The sequence below is a fragment of the Labrus mixtus genome, chromosome 21, assembly GCF_963584025.1.
Source record: "Labrus mixtus chromosome 21, fLabMix1.1, whole genome shotgun sequence".
In the NCBI taxonomy this organism is placed as follows: Eukaryota; Metazoa; Chordata; class Actinopteri; order Labriformes; family Labridae; genus Labrus; species Labrus mixtus.
The window spans coordinates 556,416-583,506 of NC_083632.1; the positions used below are offsets into that span (position 1 = coordinate 556,416).

Consider the following 27,091-nt stretch of genomic DNA (forward strand, 5'->3'; position numbering starts at 1 on the left):
GAAGCGCACCTCTTCCAAGCGTGCCAAGGAAGTGTGTGATTGTGGAAGTGTGTGAAAATAAGTAAACGCCCCTTAGTGCAGGATGAGTCATCAGACATTTGAAGCGTTTTAAAAGGAAGAGAAAATACAGTTATTCAGATGTAAAAAAAAAAAAATCCTCAGATTATTCTTTATTGAGATTTATTTGGCAGATAAATTAACATTCAACAGGAACGCTGGGAAATGCATTTTTCATTTAATGGGGACTTTAAAGGAGGAAACTGGATGTTAAGGGGTTAAAACTCCTCCCCCTCCTCCTCACTTTTTTATGAATGAGATCTACACACACACACACACACACACACACACACACACACAGTGATGTCAGCGACGAGCCCATCCCCCACTGATGCGGGAAAAACCTCACGATGAAAAAGAGAGAGAGGCTTCCTCATGTTTCTAGAAGTCTCTCTCTCTCTCTCTCTTGCTCTCTCATTTATCACGGCAGAGGGAATCGGGCAAGCAAGCATCACCCCCCCTCCTCCCCCGTCACTCCATCCGCCCTCCTCCTCTCCGTCCCTCACGAGCCTGAGGATGAGTAATCCAGCGAGGGAGGGCGAACGAGGTAGAAGAAGAATGGGGGAGTGAGAGAGGGAGGATACCGACGCAGCATCAGCATCATCATCATCATCGTCAGTGAACGTGCAGAGTGAGAGGATGAACATTCAAAACCCTGCAGCTCCTCTCTCACCTCTGAGCTCTGGGAAAGACGGAGCCAGCTAATTCCTGGACCGTCACATGATGAAACAGAAGAAGAGGCAGGGCATGAAGTGGATCGCATTACCGTGAGCATTTGGGATTAAAACAATCTAATCACTGGATTGAAGAAGGAAGAGGAGAAAACCAGAGGAGGCAGGAAGAACATTTGTATCGCTGTAATCTTCACCTGCGTAATGTGCTGCATGGCTGATTAATCTCTGGTAAAGCCGGACAAGAGGGAGGCTTCCTCCCTTATGATACAGGACGATACCTGACTAATTCATGGAGAGGAGGTCAGTTGACTCATCGCAGCGATTGTGTGGACTGACCTCTTCATGAACAGAAACCCCTCCCCTCTTTAGTATCCGTCCTAACTAACAAATCTGTTTCACGACTTCACATGTGCTGCTTGTTTGCCTTGGATCTGTCTAATACCTGGAAATATTGAACCACAACATCACCTCGCAGCAACTGGACTCTGTGTACTACGAGTCCACGTTCAGCCTTCTCCTGGGACCGGGTTAATCTCTGGATCAGCAGCTCTGGCATGTTCTGTTTCTGCCTGCAGAGTTCTCTGCTGAAGCTCCAGGCGCTGGAGGTGGAGGGGGGTCCGTCTCTGGGTCCGTCCCCCGAGGAGAGCCCCCCTGCCCTGGGCAGCAAGGAGCAGAAGAGCCCCTGTGGGCCTGTGGAGCTCGGAGGGAAGGAGGGGAAGACTCTGGCTCTCTGCCACAGCGCCCCCGCTGACGAGAACAGCCCACCAGGTACGCACAACACCTGTCTGTCTGCAGAGACACCTGTCTGTCTGCAGAGACACCTGTCTGTCTGCAGAGAGACCTGTCTGTCTGCAGAGACACCTGAATGTCTGTCTGCTGAGACACCTGTCTGTCTGTAGAGACACCTGAATGTCTGTCTGCTGCACACCTGTCTGTCTGCTGCACACCTGTCTGTCTGTCTGTCTGTCCATACTAAGGTTATCAGTTCTTTCCTGATACCATGCGTTTTTATTTGATACAGTCTTCACAGGTGTGTAGGAGAGGAATGCATCCTTTGCAACCTGCAGACAAACTCCTAAGTTGCACAAAAAACATTGGCATCATTTTGGTACAGAGACGCTGCCTATTGTGTGCAGGAGTTTGTCTGCAATTTTCAAGAATTAAAAACAATAAATCACCCGATATCGGGTGTCTAGTAGGAGTTGCACGGCTTCAGATTTAATAATAGTCGAGTTGATGTCGTTTTGTCTCTGATGATGTCATCAATAAAACCCCGGGGGATAGGAATGCTGTGCAACCAGCAAACATATTTATATACAAAACTTAATGCATGCTGCTGAAAGCGGACGGTTAACACAACAAGAAATTACTTTTGATACTGTGGAAGGAAAGAAAAGTGTTGGAAATAGTTTTTCTTTTTTTGTTCCTTTTGTGAATCCATCTCTGTGGTGAGCCGCCTGACTATATTCCGGGAAAGCTTTAAAGGAAGAATGTGATCCAGTAGATGTCGCCCTAGAGCTCCAGCATGAAACCAAAACAAACTCCTGTTTGGCCACGCCTCCTCCATCCTGAAGCCTCCGCTCTCCTCCAAAGACAAACCTCCAACCCCCTCCACACCAAGGAGTTATGAATTAGAACGCGCCATAGATTTAGCACCGTTAAGCGCAAGTGGGGGACAAAATTGTCCTCAGCTCGAGCTGCAATCACCTGTGTCCTGCATTGTGTTAGCATGCTAATGTTAGCGCTCTTTAGTTAGCTCGTAGCTTAGCATTTCATGTAAACTGACACAGAATGAGCGTGATCTAAAAACTCTTACTAACATCCAAATAATCAGTGAGTATGTTCTTCTTCTTCTCTCTAGTTCTTGACTAAAACAGCTTTTATACACAAGGGGAGGAGCCGGCCGTCCCGTCCATGTAAACACGGCTCTGACAACAACACAGCCAGCGGGACTCGAGCTTCTCCCTCATTGTAGACAGTCAAAAAAAAGAAATACGACCCGAGGAGCCGATTCACACAGGACTGATTTGACAATATTAGGATAAAAGATGTACCTGGGTAATACTAGAGCTGTGTGTATACATCATAAGAAACCAAAGATATGTACGATCTCAGGAAGTCCCCTTTTGTGCTTCATAAAGGAAGTGACACAAAAACACAAGAAGACGTTTCTTTATGATGCATGTTTCCGTCCTCATTCTGATTCGTTCATTCATCGTTTGTTTCCTGTTTATGTTTCTCATAAAACACCGACGGCGGTCCTTATGTCGCTCTAACATGTCACAGACTTGTGTTGAAGCTTTCGGTCTTCTGGTGACTGTGTTATTTTGCTCAGCACGCCACCAGTCATGCTCTGACTGTGCGCAGCTATTTATAGAGCAGCATGCAGGAATAAAACACTTTGCAGCACGTGAGGCACGCTCGCTGACCGCCGAGCACGCCTCTGCTGCCAAATCCACTGCTACACATTTAGATTCCCTCCAACGTGTCTGCTCCGAGACGGTGCAACACAGCCCTATTAAACACGCTGGAAGATGTCCTACCTCACATTGAACCATATTTTTACAAGATCAAATGACGAGACAAATGACTGTTTAGAGGCTCAAAGTAGAAATAAAATGTGTCCCATTTTTATAATCAATCTTTTTTTTATTTTTAACCCGTTTCTCCAATGTGAGGATACGTACTGATTTTGTTCTAGATGTTTTCTTGGACGTTCTTTTGGTCTTTTTGGTGATCCTCTGTGCCATTGAGGTGATGGTTTTTCTTATTGTGGTCATGAAGGAGGGTTAAGTTGACCCTTTTTGGTGGTCACGGTTGAGGAAGGGGATCAAATGGTCTCCAAAGACGTTGAAGAGATCCTTCAGTTTGGAGCCTTTAGGAGGTTTCTTGTGCTTATTTAGAACGTTTGAAAGATACTTCAAAATGTTTGATTTGAAGACAAAGTCTTTATTTGTGATTTTTCACACTTACATGTAGAAATCAAGTATATCCTCTGAAAATAACTCTGTGAGTCATGACTGTCTACAATGGGTGTAACACCCGAGTCCCACTGTCTGTGATGCGATTGTAAGGAGGTTCTGGAGATAAGAGGTTTTCATATGAACTAATGACTCTTAAAATAAGTTATTTAAGTTTGTTTAAAATCCTTACAGATGTCGTTGTGTTTATGGTTTGGGTCGGTGTGACTTGATTCTTAAACGTTTTTACTCACTTTGTGTCCTTACAGAGATCCTGAACGTCCCGACCCGACCTCCGCAGTCTCCCCGACACCAGCCGTTAACCGCCATCCACCCGGGCCAGCAGCCCCTCACCCCGGATGGAGCGCTGCCCCCGAGCCCTCACCCCTCCCCCTACTCCCCTCAGAGGGGCAGCCCCGGGGGTGAGGGAGGAGACGGAGGAGGAGGAGGAGGAGGAGGAGGAGGAGGCGGGGCTCTCCTCCAGCTGCTGGCAGGCGGTCCAAGCCCTCTGCCCTCCCCCCGCTGCTCCAGCCTCACCCACAGCCTGAGGTTCAACTCGGACCCCGAAACGGCGCCGTCACCGCCCTGCAGCCAGCAGTACATCCTGTAAGTCTCACCTGTTTAACTGTCTGTCTCCTCATTGGTCTGTCTTGTGGTCGGGTTCATGAGACTCTGAACGTTTGAATATGTTGATCTTGACCTGGGTATCAGATTTGACTTGAGACTTGTTGGTCTGGACTTTAAACTTGTACCTACCAAGTGTCCACATACTTTTGGCTTTAAGTTGCCGAGGTAACAAAACAGCGACAGAAACGTCTCCTCCTTACTTTAACTCTCTCATCCAGGTCTGCTTTGCCTCTGGTCACTTCCTGTCAGCACCTGTGTGTCCAATCAGACTCAAAGCTGATCGTTTGCTCTTACTGACATTGTTCCCTTTTTTCTAGATCCTTGCTTGTGTTGTTCTTACTCTCTGATGTACGTCGCTTTGGATAAAAGAGTCTGATAAGAGAATTGTAGAAATATCTCCAGGACAAAGTTTTATTTTACTGAAACATTTAAAAAGAAATCCACATCGTTTCACATGACGTCTGAGCAATGACGTATTTAAAAGTCATCAACTGTCTGCTGCATCGACGTGTCTTATATAATCACAGCTCTTCTTCTTCTTCTGTTTTCTGACCCACTGCCTGAAAGCTGTGACCCAGTTTATGAGTCTGATGTCTCCAATCTGACTAACATAATAATACTAACACACACACACACACACACACACACACACACACACACACACACACACACACACACACACATACACACACACACACACACACACACACAAAGACTCAGACTCAAGAAATCAGATGAATCTTTAAACGTGAAAAGGATCAAAATGTTAGCAGATAAAAACTTTAAGTTCTTCCAACAGGAACGTTGTGACACAAAGAAATGTGAAAATGAGAAGAGAGAATACTTTCAGATTAAAGACTCACCTGAGTGTGTGTGGGCGTGTCTCCTGTGTTTACCTGTCCAGGTGTCGGGGCAGGGAGCGTGCGGAGGTCGTGGAGGATGAGTGCCCCCACTCCATCCCGTTCCTGGGTAAACACATTCAGACCCTGAAGAAGAAAGTCCGCAGGTTCGAGGATCAGTTCGAGCATGAGATGAACTACAAGGTAAGCTCACCTGACGCTCAGATGTCACCAAATGGTTCGGTTCAGTACCATATGCCATTTTTTCTTATCCTGATGCTGCCAATATTTTTCCTGCAATTTTTGTTGATCAAAAACAAGAAATTAATAATAATAATAATAATAATAATATTTTATTATTTTATTTTATTTTATTTTAGTTCTTATTATTAGTATTATTTTTTCTTTCTAAATGTTAAATTAATTATCTTTTTTCTCTTCGTATATATATATATATATAAAAATGTGCCAGGATGAAAAAAATATGTGATGAAATATGACAACTAATGTAGTAAAACAGCCTGCAATAAAGTATTTTAAAAAATTAAAAAATAAATAAATTACTAAATATCTGATGCTTAGGATTTCTGTTTTTGGAAACCTGGTATCAAAACAGATTTTTAGGATTTCTCTTTTTTTACTTCTAGTTTGAAGTTCCTGAATCATGACAAGCCTATTATAAATGATGTTGATGATGTCACAATGTGTTTCTTTCCTCCAGCCGTCTCACAACGATAAATACTCCAACCCGGAGATGATCCGCGTCATGAATGAACTGGCCAAGGCTCGCAAACAGCTCAAAGGTAAAAAAAAAAACACCTCTCTGACGTAACACGGATTAGTTCACTAATCTGCTGCTCCTGGAAAGAGACATTAATGTTTGCAGATTGAATCCTCCAATCATGTGAAGCTTCTGAGAGACAGAAATGTGAAAATCCTCGACCCCACAATATTTTTAAAGATATTAAAAACTGGATTTCATATTTTGAAATCTTACAAATCCGGTGTTTAACTTGATGTTTTGCATCACAGCTACTCATTAAATATTATTTAAGAATGCCATTATCAGGATTATGAAGCAGAAGCATGATACGAGTCTCAAACAACCAGATGTGTGAGTTGGACGAAGTTGAAACGGAGTCCCATTTTCTTTTGCATTGTACAAAATCTGATGATTTAAGAGAATTATTGTTTCATGAAGTAAAATCTGAAATATAGATATAGACAGATGTGCAGAAACTGGAATGGCTGTTTAACTTTGATTTGTTTAAACTTGATAATTTTGTTTCAAGAGCTTGGAAAAGAAGACAGGATATTCTGTTTAATGAGTTTGACTTCTTGCTTTCTCTTTTTGTTTCTTGAGAATGAATATAGTTTACCTAGTGCACGTTTTTAATTTATGGTGTCATGCGGGCTGGGCATATGGATGTATGTATGACACAATAATTAGATAAAAAACTAAAACTAAAACTAAAAAAACCAAAAACATCAGTAAATGTGTTAAACTGAAGTTCTGTGTGTGCTGCAGAGCTGAGACTCCGACAGTCGGTGTTTGAGTCCAAGGAGCAGGACGGTCCAGAAAACTCCTGCAGGTAACACAAACACCCTCACATCGTCCCGGTGAAATACGGTATCATGAGATCCTTCTTCAGTGTAAATCTGTCCTGCAGGTACGGCTCGGGCCAGCAGGGGGCGTCAGAGCACAAACCCACCCTGGAGGAGACGGTGGAGTCTCTGTTCAGACGAATGCGAGAGAAGAGACAGGCGCTGGGTCTGCCCGACAACATGAAGGTCCGTAATGTGTTCAAACAGCAAACACCAAAACGCTGACACGTTTTAGTCCCACTCATCTGACTCTGTGTGTGTGTGTGTGTGTGTGTGTGTGTGTGTGTGTGTGTGTAAACAGGAGATGACTCAGGCTCAGATGGTGTTGGAGAAGATCACTCTGCAGAAATGTCTGCTCTACTTTGAGAGTCTTCACGGCCGACCGGTGAGTCACAGCGCCATCTAGTGGACAGTGAAAGAACAAAGACTGTATCAGGTAGAAACCTCTGGGGTTGATTAATGAAGCCGATGCTGAAGTGTGACATCCTGCAGTTCCTGGAGTGTCCACTAGAGGCTGGCTGCAGAAGCACAGGAAGTCACATACACACCCATTAAAAGAAGCCTTTTTTTTTTTTTTTTTTTACACAACATTTTTTAAAAGGTATTTTTTGGGACGTTTTTGCCTTTATTGGAAAGGACAGCTGGAGAGAGACAGGAGGGGAAGACATGCAGCAAAGGGCTGAGGTCGTATTCGAACGCCCGGCCGTAGCAACGAGGACTATGACCTCCATACATGGGGCACACAACACAACCACAAGGCTATCCACAACATTTTTTTTAAACTAGAAGTTTTAGGTTCTTTTAAGTTTAGAGAAAAAAAATGCAAGTTATTGTGAAATATAAATTGTACTTGTACTTTATTGAGAAAATGTTGCAGATTAAAATATGATGAAAATATTGATTGCAGCTGTTATGATGTATTAATGATACAGGGAACTAAGCAGGAGAGGAACCTGGTGAAGCCTCTGTATGACAGATACACGATGATCAAACGGTTACTGTGTGCCAGTCCGACCCCCATCACAACCATCGTGAGTAACACACACACACACACACACACACACACACACACACACACTGACAGTTTTTTTGAAAACTGTGGAACCCCTTAATCTTTGAACCGCTAAAATTCTGAACGCTAAAAATATATAACCGTATGATGATGTTTTGTGGCCTAACTCAGCCTCAGTTCCCTGTGAATTAAAATAAATGTGAAGTCTTATATGATGATATTTAAATGTTGTGTTTTTACTGGTGAAGACTCTCAGATTTCTTTGAACTCTACGGAGGATGAACTCTGTACATTCTGGCTTTTCTGTTGTTGTTCTCTCAGGAGGAAGAGGACGGCTCTGATGAAGACTCGACGAGCTCCATGACGGTCGTCGAACCTCCGGTCCCGCCTCCTCGCAGAACGGCCCGACCGTCTGCCGTCGAGGAGGAAAGTGACCGGGACAGCGACCCCGCCTTCGTGTCCCCCATAGTGGAGGTGAAAACTGTCCATCAGCAGCCGGCAGCTCTGACCATGGCTAACCTGCATGAGGCCTCCAGGTGTGAGGATGTTCAAGATATATTTTAATATTAATATTTTTATATATTTATTTTTTCATAGTCCACTGCACAGCTCCTACATTGCACCTTTTGTACATTTTGTGTTTTTTATTTTAATTTTATTTTTTTTAATTTTATATTTTACATGTTTAAATTCTATTTTATATATAGTAATATCTTCTTATTCTGTATTATTTAAGTTGTTTCTAGTTCTGCTTTATTTCCTTGTTAATTGTTTAGCACCAATACACCAAGTCAAATTCCTTTATGTGTAAATGTACTTGGCAATAAACCCAGATTCTGATTCTGATTCTGAAGTCAGAGTCTGTGCTGTCGGGACCACACAGATTAATCTTCTAAAAGCAACATTTTTTGGCCTATTATCATGAAGCACTAGGCAGCTCCTTGCGTCTTTTAGAGGTATAATATGTGACGTTTTAAACATTTATTTAGCAGATATCAAATAAACTATATCTGTGAATAAAATGTGGAGTAATGACTTCCTAAAAAGAGAGTGAAGTCAAACTCCCTCTGGGTTTGTTGCTCCCCGATGAGACACACTTCCTTCAGCTTGGTTATGTTTCACTCAGAGGCTCAGACATGCTGTATTTCCCCGCCACACCCACTCAGGTAGTGATGTCACACTCCTGAAAAACTCTTGATATTTCCTGGAGGAGCTGTATGTGCATGGTGACGTACTACGCACTTAATTTATGCTCTTGTGTTGACAGCGTGATTCCGAAAGTGAATAGTTTTTTTTCTGTGCAGTTAGTCCTAAAAAAATGTAATAACCTCTACAATCTGTCCATTTAAACCAGGTCTCAGCTGCTGATCTGTCTGCGTGAGACGAGAGCAGAGAAGAAGACGAGACGTAAAGCTCTGAGAGAGTTTGAGGACGAGTTTTACCGCCAGACTGGAAGGTAAGAGTATAGGAGTGCAACAAGGATCTATTCTGAGCCCATTGTAATTTTCTATATTTCATATTCCTTGTGTTTCCTTTTAGAATCTGCCAAAAAGAGGATCGTACTCCGATGAAAGATGAATACCAGGAATACAAACAGCTAAAGGCTAAGCTTCGACTGCTGGAGGTCCTCCTCAGCAAACAGGAAGTCCCCAAAACGAAGTGAGAGGAAACATCAGCTCCTGGAAACTCCTCCATCAAAAAAAAAACTATTCATCTATTCATGGGATAACCTGAAGTAAAAGTGTTTATTTAAAAGAACCGTACAACCTTAAATGTTTTAGGAATTAATTTTCCTCTCTGAGAGTTAGAAATTTGCATTGATACCATCCTCCTGTGTTTGGTCAAATTTACGCTAAAGTGGGAAGTGGAAATGCTGCGCTCCTGCCATGTGAACAAAATCACTACAAATTAGAATTGTGACGATATCAGAAATACGATTCTAGGAAAAAATCAAACAATATTGATTCCTGTTTGACCCCATGGTTTCACATATTGGGAAATGTCATTTTTTAATGACAAAAAATGTAAGTCAAACTCCTGCCCACTGTCTAAATTGCATCAAAATGTTAGCGATGTTTCAAGAAGCTGCCCATGTTTTTGTGCAATTCAGACAGTGTGCAGGAGCTTTTTGTTAAAAAACTGAAGATATGAAGTTTTTTTAAGCTTCTGTACTTTTTGATACTGTCGATAATTAAACATATTCAATGAATAACATATTAAGGTAAAAGTTTCAATGTTAAAATGCTACCTTGCCATGCTAAGATTCATGCTAACATGCTCCTGTTAGGGTAAACTCATGTTATAATGGTTATGTGTCTCATTACACTAGAACATAAAATGTAAAACATTTCTGCAGAGTTAGCATATTTCAGGAAACTCTGTGTTAGCATTAGTTCTACAAACTGAATCACATTGAGCCGTGGCTTACCGTATGTTAGCATTTCAGCGTAATACATTTAGCACGTTATGGTAGCATGCCAGCATTGAATATCTTTATCACATCATGTGTTTCAGGTTATTGAGGCAGCTGATATGATGGTAGAAACTCAGGCCCTGATTCACTAAAAATGGATTGTGGCGGCTAATAGCTACAAAAATTGTGCATCATTTGCTCCCTCTACCTGCATCGTCTCAAGTTCCAATTCACAAAGCATATAGCGTATAGCGCTAATGATATTCAGACACAAACATGCTCAGAAAATGGTCATGGTATGAGTACTTACAAAAGTCATTTTTACAAAGGTGGAATTTTTTTCCTGATACTGGAAACTTTGTGGTGACGTCTCTTATAAATACCGCGGCGCAGTTACCACCAACTCTCAGCAGACGGTATTTTTTTCACTGTAATTGAGCATGGCTTTTAGCACAGGTGTTTGTGAATTAGAAGCTTTTTGCAGTCAAGCTGATTTTCACAGTAAAGGGGCAATTTTTCCCTTAATGACTACAAAATGGATAATTTAAATATGTGCAACCAGCACTGGCGCACAGAGATGTTTTCTCTGCAGCTCAGTTAGGGAAGCATTCGCCCTTTATGTGTGTTACGGTATGTGAAATAGACGTTGTCGCTGACTCATTTTAACAGGTTTATGGGGCTTAAAAAGCAGTGCAATCCTTTTGTGAATCAGGCCCTCTGTGATCTTTAGTTTATGTGTTCGCAAAAAACTGTAAATAATCTTGCAGAGATTTATGAAGTACAAAAAGATCGTAGCTTCCTGTGTGTACTGTCAGTGGAAACTTGTATACCAGCATCCTACAGTGTGTAATTAATGACCTGCATCCTCAGATGTGAATCATTTTGTAAAACTGCATTTATTCCAGTCTGCAAAGATGAGGATTTGTCTGAAGGTAAAACATGTTTTCCTTCCGTCTTGTTTGATTTAAAGGACCAAAGGATGTTTTGTAAGGGGCTAAATGTGTGTTTGTCGAACTGAAAGCACTTTAAAATGTTAGCGAGGGCGTGGAGAAAGAGAGTTTATTTATGAATGACTTTATTAATGATCAGGTTTTATGTTTTTAAAACAGCATTCAGGAGTCTCTGTTTACTGATCAGGTTCGTTTTGATCTCCATCAAAGTGTTTTGGGGCAAAGATGCAATGTATAAATTATTAATATTATACAGGATGTCAAGATAATCTGTAATGTGGAGAAATAGATTTATCTGTATTTATATCAAAACTTTCCATGTGGAAAAAAAGGGAATTTATTTTCATCCAAAGTCTAATGTTAATATGCAAAATGTTCTGATTTTAGAGATCACTGCAGTGTGAGTGAGCACGCAGGTGAACTTTGTGTCCCTGCAGAGCGTTACAGAAAGAGATTTAACAGGAGGACAGACGGAAGAGGACATGCTGGAGAGAAACATGTGAGACGGGAATGTATCTGATGTAAAACCTTTGGCTTTGTCTCAGCATCTGAAGATTTTAACATCAGAGAGTTATGTCGGATTTCTGCCCTGAACTTTGACTCTCAGTGCACGTCGTGTTGATGTTTCCATGCTCCACATTCTGACATGAATCCAAAATGTGATGATTAACAATGTCCCTGTTGTCGTGCAGTTCTGGTTTGCTTGACAAATTTCTACACAGACGAGTACAAAATAAATATTTTTGCTATTAACAAAGTTTTGTCGTTTTTATTACGTTAGAATCAGGTGTCTTTTACGATGATCAGGAGCCTTGAATTCAGAGAAATTTCACTGGTAGTAAAAGCTTTTAGTGACTCTGAAGACGTCAGACGTTCCTTCATACGGCGTAATGACGGGTCGCAGGCCTTTCATCTGTTTGTAGTGTCCAAAGTGTTTGATCCTGTAGGAGCCGCTAGGGGCCGTCTGGGGGATGTGCCACTCGACTGTGGAGTTGCTCTCACGGTTTGATCCTTTCAGCCACTGAAACCTGAAAGCACAAATCAAAGTAAAATCCCTTATAATATAGAGAGACAGGTGTTTTTTAAACTACTTAACCACCCTTTTAACAACAGACATGGCGTCCAAAAATGCAACTCTGTTAACCGTTAATCCGTAAACAAAGTTGCTAACATTGCTAACACAGTTAATATTACTGGAAATTAACATAAGGCGTTTTTGGACCACAGGAACATTTTTAAAGTTCTAGGAACTGTTGGAACCGTTCCCCCTTTTTTTATTAATTCCGCAACCCAGGAACAATTAACTATTTTAGTTCCGGTTTAGGGGAACCTTTTTAGCTCCTGATTCAGAGTTGGTACCATGGTGGTGCGAATGAAAACAGACAATCCCCATGATGTGTAGTTCTAAGGGAATTCCCTAGTGGATAGTAACGATCTGTTTGGTCCGAAAACACCTCTTAACGTTAATCGGTATAATCAAAAAATGTCAGTGAGATTCTAGTTCTGAATAGGGCATGATGACTCAGAAAACTCTAAATCACATGTATGTGTTGAAACCTTTTTCTACATAAAAACATTGTCTTTTATTGTCGCTGCTCTCCTGAATGTATAAATGTCGGTCATGAAGCATTTCACAATAAAAGCGCCCGGGTCAGTGATGGGAGTTTTTGCCCGTTATTCAATAAGCTCTATAAAGTACAGGGGGCGCTATGCTCTCGCTCAGGTTATCTGAGAACCATCTTACAATGTAAGTGCGGGGTAACAGAATTTAGCTGTCAAAGGTTTTGATGATAATTATTTTTTTTTTTTAAATCAATGTTAAAAATGATGTTTAAAAAAGCACCAATAGGTAACAATTGACCTGCTCTGATGGCGACGCACCTCAGATTCAATCTCCATCTTATCTTCTCTGTAGTAAATGCTTTTTATTTGAATGCTTTTAAAACACGTCAGTATAACTTACTTACAATTTATTTTATAATGTGGAAATTGTATTTTTTATTTTAAAACAGATATGAAAGCGCCTGCCACTGGTCTTTATATTTAAAAGCACCTACAACACTTTTACCTACCTGGTTTCCCATGATGCATCATTGTAGATCACCTCCCAGGAGCTTGTTCTGTTGTCATAAAGCTCCACAGTAACAAACGTTTTATCTCTCTGTAATGAAACCACAGGACGCAGCATGTGAAAGGATACAAAAGACTGAAGAAAGAAGAGACAAATAAGGGTTAAAAAAGTTAAGTTGAAAAAGCTTCTGGTCTTACAATGTCACCAGAATGTCTCGGGTTTCCTGCTACGAATGTGACGGAGACGACATCGCCCTGAAAAAAAAACCAATAAAATAATTCAGTTGGTGCTGCAGGATCTTTGGACAGAATAAAACAGGGCCCAGTACTGAACCCTGAGGGACACCATAAAACAAATACTTTAAGCAGAAGAAGCTGTGTGTGTCCTACCTGTCTGTAGACGGGGTAAACCTGCTGCAGGACGTCTCCGAAGCTGCTGTTCTCTGGCTTCCTGTCAACAGTTGCCGCGGAAAGGAGGTTGAAGAGTTTCTCAAAGAAAGGAGGCTCGGGGCCAACTGGGAGCTCCGACACTCTGTCCTGAAAACACAAAATCACACAAAGCATCACTGTAAATGCTCCTGGTAAAATACAATACGGTTTAATAAACTACTGTTCATTTTCCCTGTCTTACTTTTTCATGAGGATAATTTGACATAAAACCTTGAACTAGAGCACTCATAATACTTTGGGGAATGTAAACAGAAAGTATAATGTTGTCATGGCTTAAGCTGTAGCTGACAAGTTTCTCCCTGTTATTTTCAGACTCAGTCTATTTAAATATTTTCCTGAATTAGCTGTTAGCTGCTCCTCTTAGTAGTGTGCACATGCATGCATGTACAGACAATTATCATTGGATTAGTTTTGTACTGGAAAAAACTGAAAAACAAACAAAATACATGGATTCTTAGACAAGTTTTGACTTATTCAGAGAACAAGTTTTGCTGTAATGTCTAACTAGATTTTTGATGTTTATTCCTGATGTCAGGGATAATTCATTGCTTGTGGAGAGTAGGTTGAACAGAATTTAATGATATTTGTTTTATGTATTTGTGGTTGGAATAGATTGGATTATTGCTAAGAAAAAAGTGCAATCTTGTCATGCAAATTGTGGTTGCAAGTGTGCTCCAATTTACTCAGTTACCGTCTTACCCTTACAATAGCGCCACCAGCCATCACGCTAGTTACAGTTTTCAGTTGTTTACATAAACCTGCATGCACGTGTCTTTTTCACTTCATGCTAAATTTTTCAACATAATCTCACCTGTGCGATGGCTCTTGCCAGGCCTCTGTACTGCTGTAGGTATGCACTGAGCGTGTGCGGACCATATATGGTGGAGGCTCCTTCATATCGCTGCACCTGTAAAAAAAAAAAAAAGGTTGACAGTTGATAGTAACGATCAGTTTGAATCTTTCTAATTTGATGGACGGCTTTAAATAGTTCAGTTCCCATGACCCTCAGTGGCGGTGTACCTGATACTCTTCAAAGGTGGTGATGTAGTGAGTGTAGATGTTACTCAGGCCAGCGATCACCACCTCCACATCCTTGAACGCCCCCTCAGATTGGAGCTCCTGATACAAACACAAACTCACATTTGGTATGATGATATGTAACAGGTGAGTATCAGTGCAGATGTTTGTGTTCATTGTTTCTTACCTGTTTAACTGCTTCTCGTAGCCTCCTACCTGACATGGTGCTGTTAACGTGCAGAAAAAACAAGGTAAAAATGAGTTGTGTCGTTGTATAGTTAGTACTTTTACCATTTGCAGTATTAGCAGCAGTATTACAATCATGAGAGGTAGTGTCTTTATTATAAAAGTCAAATGTTGTTACGTCATTTCTCCAGGAACTGCTACGATAGCTACAGAGCCGATGGTGATGATCTGAACATCGACGATCTGAGGATGCCATGGCAACGGCCAGTTCATCTGCACACACACACACACACACACACACAAAGTCTTTAGTAATACAAACACATAAATGCACCTTTAAAGTAAACTTTGTACAGGTCAAATTTTAATTTGTGATTTATATTGTACATTGGTTATATATGGATGTATCACACATTTTGTATAGGTCTTATTTTATAATTGTACAGGTTTAATTTTGATCATATTTCTGTTTCATTTAAATGTTTGTACAGGTTAGCAGGTGAATAGGGGGTACAACGGGTTTTGTTAGATGTGACAAATGTTTTAAGTCATGTGTCTTGTAAGTTGCTACTACTACTACTATCTATCTATCAATCTATCTATCTATCAATCTATCTATCTATCAATCTATCTATCTATCTATCTATCTATCTATCAATCTATCTATCTATCTATCTATCTATCTATCTATCTATCTATCTATCTATCTATCAATCTATCTATCTATCTATCTATCTATCAATCTATCAATCTATCTATCTATCTATCTATCTATCTATCTATCTATCTATCCATCTATCTATCAATCTATCTATCTATCTATCTATCTATCTATCAATCTATCTATCAATCTATCTATCTATCTATCTATCTATCTATCTATCTATCAATCTATCTATCTATCAATCTATCTATCTATCAATCTATCTATCTATCTATCTATCTATCTATCAATCTATCTATCTATCTATCAATCTATCTATCTATCAATCTATCTATCTATCTATCTATCTATCTATCTATCTATCAATCTATCTATCTATCAATCTATCTATCTATCTATCTATCTATCTATCTATCTATCAATCTATCTATCTATCTATCTATCTATCTATCTATCTATCTATCTATCAATCTATCTATCTATCTATCAATCTATCTATCTATCAATCTATCTATCTATCTATCTATCTATCTATCTATCAATCTATCTATCTATCTATCTATCTATCTATCTATCTATCTATCTATCAATCTATCTATCAATCTATCTATCTATCTATCTATCTATCTATCTATCTATCAATCTATCTATCTATCTATCAATCTATCTATCTATCTATCTATCTATCTATCTATCTATCTATCTATCTATCTATCTATCTATCTATCTATCTATCAATCTATCTATCAATCTATCTATCTATCAATCTATCTATCTATCTATCTATCTATCAATCTATCAATCTATCTATCTATCCATCTATCTATCAATCTATCTATCTATCTATCTATCTATCTATCAATCTATCTATCTATCTATCCATCTATCTATCAATCTATCTATCTATCTATCTATCTATCTATCAATCTATCTATCAATCTATCTATCTATCAATCTATCTATCTCTCTATCTCTCTATCAATCTATCTATCTATCAATCTATCTATCTATCTATCTCTCTATCAATCTATCTATCTATCAATCTATCTATCTATCTCTCTATCTATCTCTCTATCTCTCTATCTATCTATCTATCTATCTATCTAAAATGTACTATTTTTATTGTGACCATTTATTTTTTCACAAATTGAAGACGGTCCCCACAATGTGCTTGTGTAATCATAACTTTGTCCCCACATTGTCAGTAATACAAGTTAATGAAATAACAGATGCACATTAACAAACAGAAACAGAACACTGTGTAAAAGCTCATCCTCACCTCCCCCGTGCTAAACAGGATCGGTTTCGGATAGTGACACTCCTGTGTCTCATTGGACGGTTCCCCCACCAGAGCATCTCTGATCCCGTCCCAGAACGGGTCGCCCTCCACAGCGCCTACATGAAGTAACACAGAGGACAAGAGACAGGTACGCAATGAGAGAGAAAGAGAGAGGCTCAGTTAGACAGAGATTCAAAAATGTAACAGCACAGTGAAAGTAGAAAAACAGTAAAATCACCCTGAGTGAAGTTAAGATCTCCTCCTCCGTCTGTGGTTCCTGCTGCAAAACTGTGACCCAGAGCCGGTTTACACGTTCTGACCTGAAACATAAAAAAATCTAATAATTATTCTACTGACTAAAAGAGATACATATTTTATGACTAAGATTTTCAATACTTTATATCTTGTTTTTCAAGCCAAAACGATGCCAATGTATTTGTACAATTTAGATAATGTGATGTAGTTTGCCTGCAACTTTTAATATTGAAAGACAATACATTACCCAATAATGTGTGCCTAGGACTATTCAAAACATCCCTGTAATGTGTGGCTGTAATGTTAACATAAAAAGGCAAATTTCAAAATATTTATATCTAAAATCTTTTTTATTCTGTAATTATTTTTGTGACTTTAACAAACACAATTTCCCATAAGCCCACAAAACAACACAAGATACATCTTTAGACAAATGCTTTCTCTTCATGGACACTGACCGTGTGTGTGTTGTTGATCTGAACAGTAACGTCCGTCATGTTGACCCACTGATGTGCGGAGTGAAGTAAACCCGTCACCTCTTCTGCTGCGTTAGCATACAGCTCCTGCAGGGGGCAGCATCACACACACACACATTTACACATATCTATGTTAGAGAAGAATCTGTACTGATTGATGGTTCACTGTACATTTCTTCTCATATTAACCCAAAAACAAGACCTAACATTCAAATAAAAACCAAAAAAATGTATGGGTACGATTTTGGGACATGGGTCCTCATAAACCAGGTAAACGAACACACTAATTTAAAGATACTGGGGGAGATGTAATAAAAGTCAGACACACACACACACACACACACACACACACACACAGAGCTACCTTGGCCTTCTTGTAGATATTTTCTCCGATGATTCTCGTGCTCTCAAACATGTCCTCTCCAGGTCCGAACGCCTTACACTCCTTAGTCTAACACACACACACTTCCTGTTAACTTTCTGCTTATTGTACTGAATTTGTATGTGTGTGTATGTATGTGTGTGTGTTTACCCCGCCATCAGGACAGGAGCTGTTTAGGTAGTCACAAGGCATTCCAGTGTTCATACAGTGAGGTCCTTTAGTGTTCGGACTGACGTCTCCGAGGTTACTGGAGGAAAAACCAGCAACAAAACCTCCCTGATCAACACACACACACACACACACACACACACACACACACACACAGAGACACACACACACACACACACACACACACACACAGAGACACACACACACACACACACACACACACACACACACAGAGACACACACACACACACACACACACACACACACACACACACACACACACACACACACACAGAGACACACACACACACACACACACACACACACACACACACACACACACACAGAGAGACACACACACACACACACACACACACACACACACACACACACACACAGAGACACACACACACACACACACACACACACACACACACACACACACACACACACACACACACAGACACACACAGACACACACACACACACACACACACAGACACACACACACACACACACACGTTAGACAAGTGATCGGAAGACCAGGAATAATAGTTGCACAATCTTTTGGGGAGATATAACCAACAGTAATTCACCTGTCCAGGTAGCTCTCCAGGGTTCTTGTCCTGTTCCAGCAGGTAGGAGGCGTAGCCCATGTTATCGCTGCTCACCATCAGGTTAGTATAGTTCATGCTGACGGCGTGGACGGCGAACCAGCTATGTGTGTGTGGGGGGCGGAGTCAAAGCAACAGTCAGGTAAATAGAAGCAGCTTAAAGACAGTTTTAAATTGAATTGTCAATAAATAAACATGTTTTTACTCCAGTTTAATCAATTACATAATTGTTTTTTAATCTAAATTGTAGATGCCTGTATTTAAAAAAGCTAAACTCATATTATTATAAAAATGAAAGAAATATGCTGTGTGTTTACCTGAGCATACCTATCCCGTCTCTGTCCAGATCAGTGAACTTCAGGACCACCACCTGTTTATCAGTGTTCCACTTATACCTGAATAAATAATAACCTGAATAACCTGAATAATAATGAATACCTGATAAAAACAATAATCAATTATAACTTCAGAAAATGTCTCCTCTCTTTTATGTGACTTCAGCAAACACAGATTAATCTCAGAGGTATTTAACAGAGACAGTAAATCAATACATAATGTAAATAGGATTCATATTTTAATACACAATGTATTAACTCTCTCGCTCTCTCTCTCTCTCTCTCTCTCTCTCTCTCTCTCTCTCTCTCTCTCTCTCTCTGTGTCTACCTGTGTCTCTCGTCCTCAGGGTTGTTCATGTAGGAGTGAGGACTTCTGTTCAGGCTGCTGTCGTCCAGCTCTCCTATGCTCCTGTAAATCCTGCCCGGCCTCATGTTACTGTGGGCTATATCTATACTCTGGAATGTAAGGTTTAATTTATTAATGCACGGTACATAAGGCTCTGTCTATATCCTGGAAACAAGGTTAAAATTATTAATTCATGTTATATCAGGCTCTGTCTATATCCTGGAAACAGTTTTAAAATGATTAATGGATGGTAAATAAGACTCTGTCTATGCTCTGAAATGCAAAGATTTGCTTTTAATAATACATGTTACATTAGGCTCTGTCTAGTTCATGAAAAATAAGTTTAAATACTTCATGCATGGCAAATAAGGCTCTGTCTACACCCTGGAAAAAAATGATTAGAGTTATTAATGTGTAATTAATAAGGCTCTATCTATATCCTGGAGACAAGGTTAAAACTATTGATGCATGGTACAGAAAGCTCTGTCTATGTTCCAAAAAAGCCTAGAAACATAGTTAAATTAGAAACACATGGTACATAAGGCTCTTTCCATTCCCTGAAAACAAAGTTTAAATTCTAGAGTTTAAGAGTTTAGGATGTTATGTCTGGTATGTAAAGCTACTGGTTACAGAAACCAAGGTAAATATTTTTTTATTAATCTAAATAAAATCTTCATGTGCAGTGATTTGTAGGTTGGTTTGCTAAGTTTAACACCTGCAGCTGTTTGTTAAAAAAGTAGATTGATATGTCACCTTAACGATGCCGTTGACGAGCGGCTCAACCGACGCCTTGATGTAACCTTTACTGCTCATCATAAACAGAGTATACTGAAAATATCCACCCAGTCCACAGTGAGTGTGAGTCCCACTTAGAACCACGTTATCCTGACCGTACAGATCCCCGTACTTCAGCTTCAAGGCCTGAAGAACCTGCACACATTTTGTTTTTATTTTTATTATACACACATGCATGAGTTAGGTTTGTCAAAGTGTATGATCCTATGTGTGTGTGTGTGTGTTCACCTCCAGTCTTAGTCTCTGTGAAATCATTCCCACGTCTGCGGTGACGAACACAACTCTCTTCCTCCAGTCGTCGATGATGAAGGCTCGGCTGAATAGGCGAGTGTGTATGCCTGCAGCGTTCTGCTGAGGGTTTGCATAACCCATCTAACAACACACACACACACACACACACACACACACACACACACACACACACACACACACACACACACACACAGTTGTGTCTTTATGCCAACAGTATTATCTTAATTTTCCTACAAGGAACCTTTCAATCTCAAGCTCCATTTATTTCTGACTCTGATCTCTTTTCAGACCTGGCGGGAGCGAAGAACCACGACCTCAGACTCTCGTCTCCTTCATACATCACTGTGGACCGGCTCAGATGAAGCCAACAGAACCAGAGAGATGTGACTCTCAAATAAAATCAGACGCAGCAGGTCGTTTATGATCGGACTGCAGAGATATCAGATTTCCACAGTGAAATAAAGATAAAGATTAACAGTCCAAACACGCCCAGTCACACAGGAAGTGTCCGGTCTACGCTGGAGACTTTGGAATTTGATTCCTGGATCATCAAAAGTGTTTGGATATTCTTTATGTTCTTCGTGAGCTGCTGCTTATATGTGAAGCCAAAATCATGTTTACATATAAATACACCTTCAAATATTAAAATAAAAAGTGTTTTGTTTCTAAAGTGGTGAACAGACGTCTTTGAAGGTTTTTTCTTGTGTTCAGAAACGTAAAGAATCAACCATGATGACCATCACTTTAAAGTCTGTTATTGTCTCTATACTGTTCTACTCCCCTTGTTAGGTTAGCTCCCCCAGTCAGATAACTACTGACACCGCCTGTTTAGCATCCCCTGTTGCCATGGAAACCTGCAGGTACTGACCAGAGGGATTTCAGCCGGCGGCCCGGTGCAATCAGCTCGACCGACGCCGATCAGGTAAGGTGTGTGCTGAGGCTCCGGGGTCGGAGGAAGAGTCGGCGAGGGACCTGAGAGGATGACAGAGGAGGGAGAGTGTTCGTTTTAAAAGAATACTCTGTTTACTCAGGATCTTGAGAAAGACGCTGGAATGTATTCTTTATCGTGGGTAAACAGAGTAATGCCGAGGTCAGACTACACAATCTTTTTGTCCGTCACGATGGTCACTTTGTCAGATTAGGCGATCACATAGCCATCAATTTACGCTGTGACTTGACCAACAGACATGACAGAGTATAGAACACATCGTTGGCCCAAAAAAAAAATTCTAACATGCTAGACTTTCTGTCGGGAAGTCCTGAGGCATCCAAGATGTGGCCTTGATTGTGTTTCAGTATTACACACTACACGGGATAAAATTATCAATTTCCCGGGGTCTGCTGGAATGAGCTAAAAATCATGCTGATAATGTGTAGTCTGATATTGGCATAACATTAAACATATAGATAAATGTCCTGTTTAGGCTTCTGTAGTGACCACCTGAAAGCTACACAAAGAACTTTAAAATACGCTGATTTCATAAATGTTGTTCTTTAAATCTAATGTTTAAACTCAAACCAAAAACACATTTTCCTAAATCAATTTTCTGTCTATGATCTCAGCTCAAAGCTCATTGGTCCTCACTGAAGATATCATTTGGAGTTTTTTAGTGTATGTTTAAAAAGGTCACAGCTGATCTCTGTAGTTCTTATCAATCAAACAGGAGGAAACTGAATGTTTGTGAAGGACTATTTTCAGCAGCGGATGAATCAGCATTCTGTGCTCTGGTTGAATAACATGCAAGCTTTGTTCTGTGTGTGTGTCTGTGTGTCTGTGTGTTAGTGTGTTCTCACCTGTGTGTGCTTCTGTAGCCATTAGTGCGATCAGTGTCACACTCACGGCTGTCATGAGGACGAACAGGACGGCAAAAATCAGCTCCCGTGCAGAAAGACCACAGCACACAGACTTCCTGCTCCCCATGATGTCGGACCGTGTGGACACGAGGGGTCTGAAAGGATCTGACACGCAGGAGCGTTCTGAACAATGTTTGCACAGCACAGGTAAAAGATACAAATGAACATAACGTATCTAATGACCTGAAGAACAAAAACAAATCCAACAGCCAAAGAAACCAAACAACAAAATACCCAACAAACATATTCAACCCAACCATCATAAGAACCATCACAAGAAACCATCATAAGAACCATCATAAGAAACCATCACAAGAACCATCATAAGAAACCATCATAAGAAACCATCACAAGAACCATCACAAGAAACCATCATAAGAAACCATCACAAGAAACCATCGTAAGAACCATCACAAGAAACCATCACAAGAAACCATCATAAGAACCATCACAAGAAACCATCACAAGAAACCATCATAAGAACCATCACAAGAACCATCACAAGAAACCATCATAAGAACCATCACAAGAAACCATCACAAGAAACCATCATAAGAACCATCACAAGAACCATCACAAGAAACCATCATAAGAACCATCACAAGAAACCATCACAAGAAACCATCATAAGAAACCATCATAAGAAACCATCACAAGAAACCATCATAAGAAACCATCACAAGAAACCATCATAAGAAACCATCACAAGAAACCATCATAAGAAACCATCATAAGAAACCATCATAAGAAACCATCATAAGAACCATCATAAGAAACCATCATAAGAAACCATCACAAGAACCATCACAAGAAACCATCATAAGAAACCATCACAAGAAACCATCGTAAGAACCATCACAAGAAACCATCATAAGAACCATCATAAGAAACCATCATAAGAACCATCATAAGAAACCATCATAAGAAACCATCACAAGAACCATCACAAGAAACCATCATAAGAAACCATCACAAGAAACCATCGTAAGAACCATCACAAGAAACCATCACAAGAAACCATCGTAAGAACCATCACAAGAAACCATCACAAGAAACCATCATAAGAAACCATCATAAGAAACCATCACAAGAAACCATCATAAGAAACCATCACAAGAAACCATCATAAGAAACCATCACAAGAAACCATCATAAGAAACCATCACAAGAAACCATCACAAGAAACCATCACAAGAACCATCACAAGAAACCATCACAAGAAACCATCACAAGAAACCATCATAAGAAACCATCATAAGAAACCATTATAAGAAACCATCATAAGAACCATCATAAGAAACCATCATAAGAACCATCATAAGAAACCATCATAAGAACCATCATAAGAAACCATCATAAGAACCATCATAAGAAACCATCATAAGAAACCATCACAAGAAACCATCATAAGAAACCATCATAAGAAACCATCATAAGAAACCATCATAAGAACCATCATAAGAAACCATCATAAGAACCATCATAAGAAACCATCATAAGAAACCATCACAAGAAACCATCATAAGAAACCATCACAAGAAACCATCATAAGAAACCATCACAAGAAACCATCATAAGAAACCATCACAAGAAACCATCACAAGAAACCATCACAAGAACCATCATAAGAACCATCACAAGAAACCATCACAAGAAACCATCACAAGAAACCATCATAAGAAACCATCATAAGAAACCATCACAAGAACCATCATAAGAAACCATCACAAGAAACCATCACAAGAAACCATCATAAGAAACCATCACAAGAAACCATCATAAGAAACCATCACAAGAAACCATCACAAGAAACCATCATAAGAACCATCATAAGAAACCATCATAAGAAACCATTATAAGAACCATCACAAGAAACCATCACAAGAAACCATCACAAGAAACCATTATAAGAACCATCACAAGAAACCATCACAAGAAACCATCATAAGAAACCATCACAAGAAACCATCATAAGAACCATCACAAGAAACCATCATAAGAACCATCACAAGAAACCATCACAAGAAACCATCATAAGAAACCATCACAAGAAACCATCACAAGAAACCATCACAAGAAACCATCATAAGAAACCATCACAAGAAACCATCATAAGAAACCATCATAAGAACCATCACAAGAAACCATTATAAGAAACCATCATAAGAAACCATCACAAGAAACCATCACAAGAAACCATCATAAGAACCATCACAAGAAACCATTATAAGAAACCATCATAAGAAACCATCATAAGAAACCATCATAAGAAACCATCATAAGAAACCATCATAAGAACCATCACAAGAAACCATCACAAGAAACCATCATAAGAAACCATCATAAGAACCATCACAAGAAACCATCATAAGAAACCATCACAAGAAACCATCATAAGAAACCATCATAAGAACCATCATAAGAAACCATCATAAGAAACCATCATAAGAACCATCATAAGAACCATCACAAGAAACCATCACAAGAAACCATCATAAGAACCATCACAAGAAACCATCATAAGAAACCATCACAAGAAACCATCACAAGAAACCATCACAAGAAACCATCATAAGAACCATCATAAGAAACCATCACAAGAAACCATCATAAGAAACCATCATAAGAACCATCACAAGAAACCATCACAAGAACCATCATAAGAACCATCACAAGAACCATCATAAGAAACCATCACAAGAAACCATCATAAGAACCATTACAAGAAACCATCATAAGAACCATCACAAGAAACCATCACAAGAAACCATCACAAGAAACCATCATAAGAACCATCATAAGAAACCATCACAAGAAACCATCATAAGAAACCATCACAAGAAACCATCACAAGAAACCATCATAAGAAACCATCATAAGAACCATCACAAGAAACCATCATAAGAAACCATCACAAGAAACCATCACAAGAAACCATCACAAGAACCATCATAAGAAACCATCATAAGAACCATCACAAGAAACCATCATAAGAACCATCATAAGAAACCATTATAAGAAACCATCACAAGAAACCATCATAAGAAACCATCATAAGAAACCATCACAAGAAACCATCATAAGAAACCATCACAAGAAACCATTATAAGAAACCATTATAAGAAACCATCACAAGAAATCATCATAAGAAACCATCACAAGAACCATCATAAGAAACCATCACAAGAAACCATCACAAGAAACCATCACAAGAAACCATCACAAGAAACCATCACAAGGACTCGTTATAAGAAACCATCACGAGAAACCATTATAAGAAACCATCACAAGAAACCATTATAAGAAACCATTATAAGAAACCATTATAAGAAACCATCACAAGAAACCATTATAAGAAACCATCACAAGAAACCATTATAAGAAACCATCATCAGAACCATCACAAGAAACCATCATAAGAAACCATTATAAGAAACCATCACAAGAAACCATTATAAGAAACCATTATAAGAAACCATCACAAGAAACCATTATAAGAAACCATTATAAGAAACCATCACAAGGACTCGTTATAAGAAACCATCATAGGAAGAATTCTGTACTCTAGAGCACAGCTAGTCTTCCATTGGGTCCACATAAAAAAACATGTTTGCGGCTGTATTTGAATGTAAACATGAAAACATGATTAAGCCTTACAGTCCACACAAACCATCACATTTAGAAGAGAGAACTATGTGAATCTAAACTATTTACAAACAAACATGATCATGTCAAACCCGAGACATTCATTTAAAACATGAGGTCAAGATAAACTTAAGTGCACAGTAACTTTGTTACTTGTCCCAAGGTGTTTCTTTGAAAACAGATTTTTGTGTTTCTTTAGTCAGTAACAGTTGTAAGGAATTCCAAGTTTTCATTGCTCTGTATTTGACTGTTCGTTTAAAGAAGTTGGTGTTTGCATTGGGTTGTAAAAAATGTCCTTTTGTCCCTCATCTGGTGGCGTATGTATACGATTCTAAACTTTAGACTTTGTTCTTAAATTCAACACTAACTGTAGATTACATTTTTATCGGTACCGTTGTTGTCTGTTAAAAGTAAAGTTTTATTAAAGTTCATAGTTGCAGCTAGCAAGTTACAAATGGTTGAGAGTAGTCAGAGATAACAGTGAAAGTGACTTTCAGTAACAGCCGTGGCAGCGTCCAATCAGAGAGAATTTAACAATGTAAACAAGGAAATACAGTCAAATGACTTTTCCACTGAGTCACAGCGGCATGATGGACTCCAGGAAACCACAGAAGAAGAGCTCAGACGTTAAATTAATCAGAATCTACTTTAAGAGAAAAAACTCACCTTGAGTTTAGAGCAGAGAAAGTGTTTGTGTTGATTCTGATGTGAAGGTCTGAGAGCCGCTCGGCTGTTATCTCGCTGATAAACAGGTAATTTCCTCTCTCACTCCAAAGTTCACACACCTGAGCCTCTCTCAGATGATAAAGTATAGATAAAACACATTATATAAAGACACTGTAAATTATTCCAAACTTTTGAAAAGCTGTTTGGTGTTTGAGTTTGAGCACAGAAAGGAAATAAAACAACAGTGCAGCAATCATCCAATTAACAGAGAAAAAGGGAAACAACTGAGACAAAGAAAAACATCCTGGATGAAACAAGGATTATAAGATAAAAATGTGTTTTTAAAAGTGATCTAAAAGAAGATACTGATGTAGCTAGTCTGAGATCCTCAGGCAGGTCGTCAAGTTTGAGGTGTGAACAGTAAGGAGGTTCCTGCCTGAGGATCTCAGGTTACTGGCGGGTAAGGGGACAGCAGTTCAGAAATATATTCTGGGGCTAGA

At 39.5% G+C, this 27,091-nt stretch overlaps 2 protein-coding genes across 2 annotated transcripts; one reads left to right on the plus strand and one right to left on the minus strand.

The window, feature by feature from the left end:
• Positions 1-534: 534 nt before the first annotated feature.
• On the plus strand, positions 535-9,858 carry LOC132954977 (protein FAM13C-like). The gene is made up of 11 exons (XM_061027544.1): positions 535-1,499; positions 3,961-4,297; positions 5,223-5,361; positions 5,879-5,960; positions 6,686-6,749; positions 6,828-6,948; positions 7,064-7,147; positions 7,695-7,793; positions 8,096-8,310; positions 9,129-9,230; positions 9,314-9,858. The coding sequence occupies exons 1-11, from the start codon at positions 1,286-1,288 to the stop codon at positions 9,435-9,437; spliced, it is 1,581 nt and encodes a 526-aa protein (XP_060883527.1). The 5' UTR covers positions 535-1,285; the 3' UTR covers positions 9,438-9,858.
• Positions 9,859-11,875: 2,017 nt separating this feature from the next.
• asah2 (N-acylsphingosine amidohydrolase 2) lies at positions 11,876-26,749 on the minus strand. Its single transcript, XM_061027543.1, has 21 exons — positions 26,592-26,749; positions 22,221-22,375; positions 21,295-21,398; positions 20,403-20,546; positions 20,133-20,309; positions 19,362-19,489; positions 19,016-19,093; positions 18,681-18,801; positions 18,067-18,192; positions 17,899-17,985; positions 17,517-17,621; positions 17,042-17,123; positions 16,804-16,919; positions 15,039-15,133; positions 14,862-14,901; positions 14,678-14,776; positions 14,469-14,564; positions 13,598-13,744; positions 13,406-13,462; positions 13,210-13,298; positions 11,876-12,165 (listed from the first exon to the last, which is right to left on the minus strand). Exons 2-21 carry the CDS (start codon positions 22,345-22,347, stop codon positions 11,967-11,969), a joined length of 2,217 nt encoding a protein of 738 aa, XP_060883526.1. The 5' UTR covers positions 22,348-22,375; positions 26,592-26,749; the 3' UTR covers positions 11,876-11,966.
• Between the last annotated feature and the right edge of the window lie 342 nt (positions 26,750-27,091).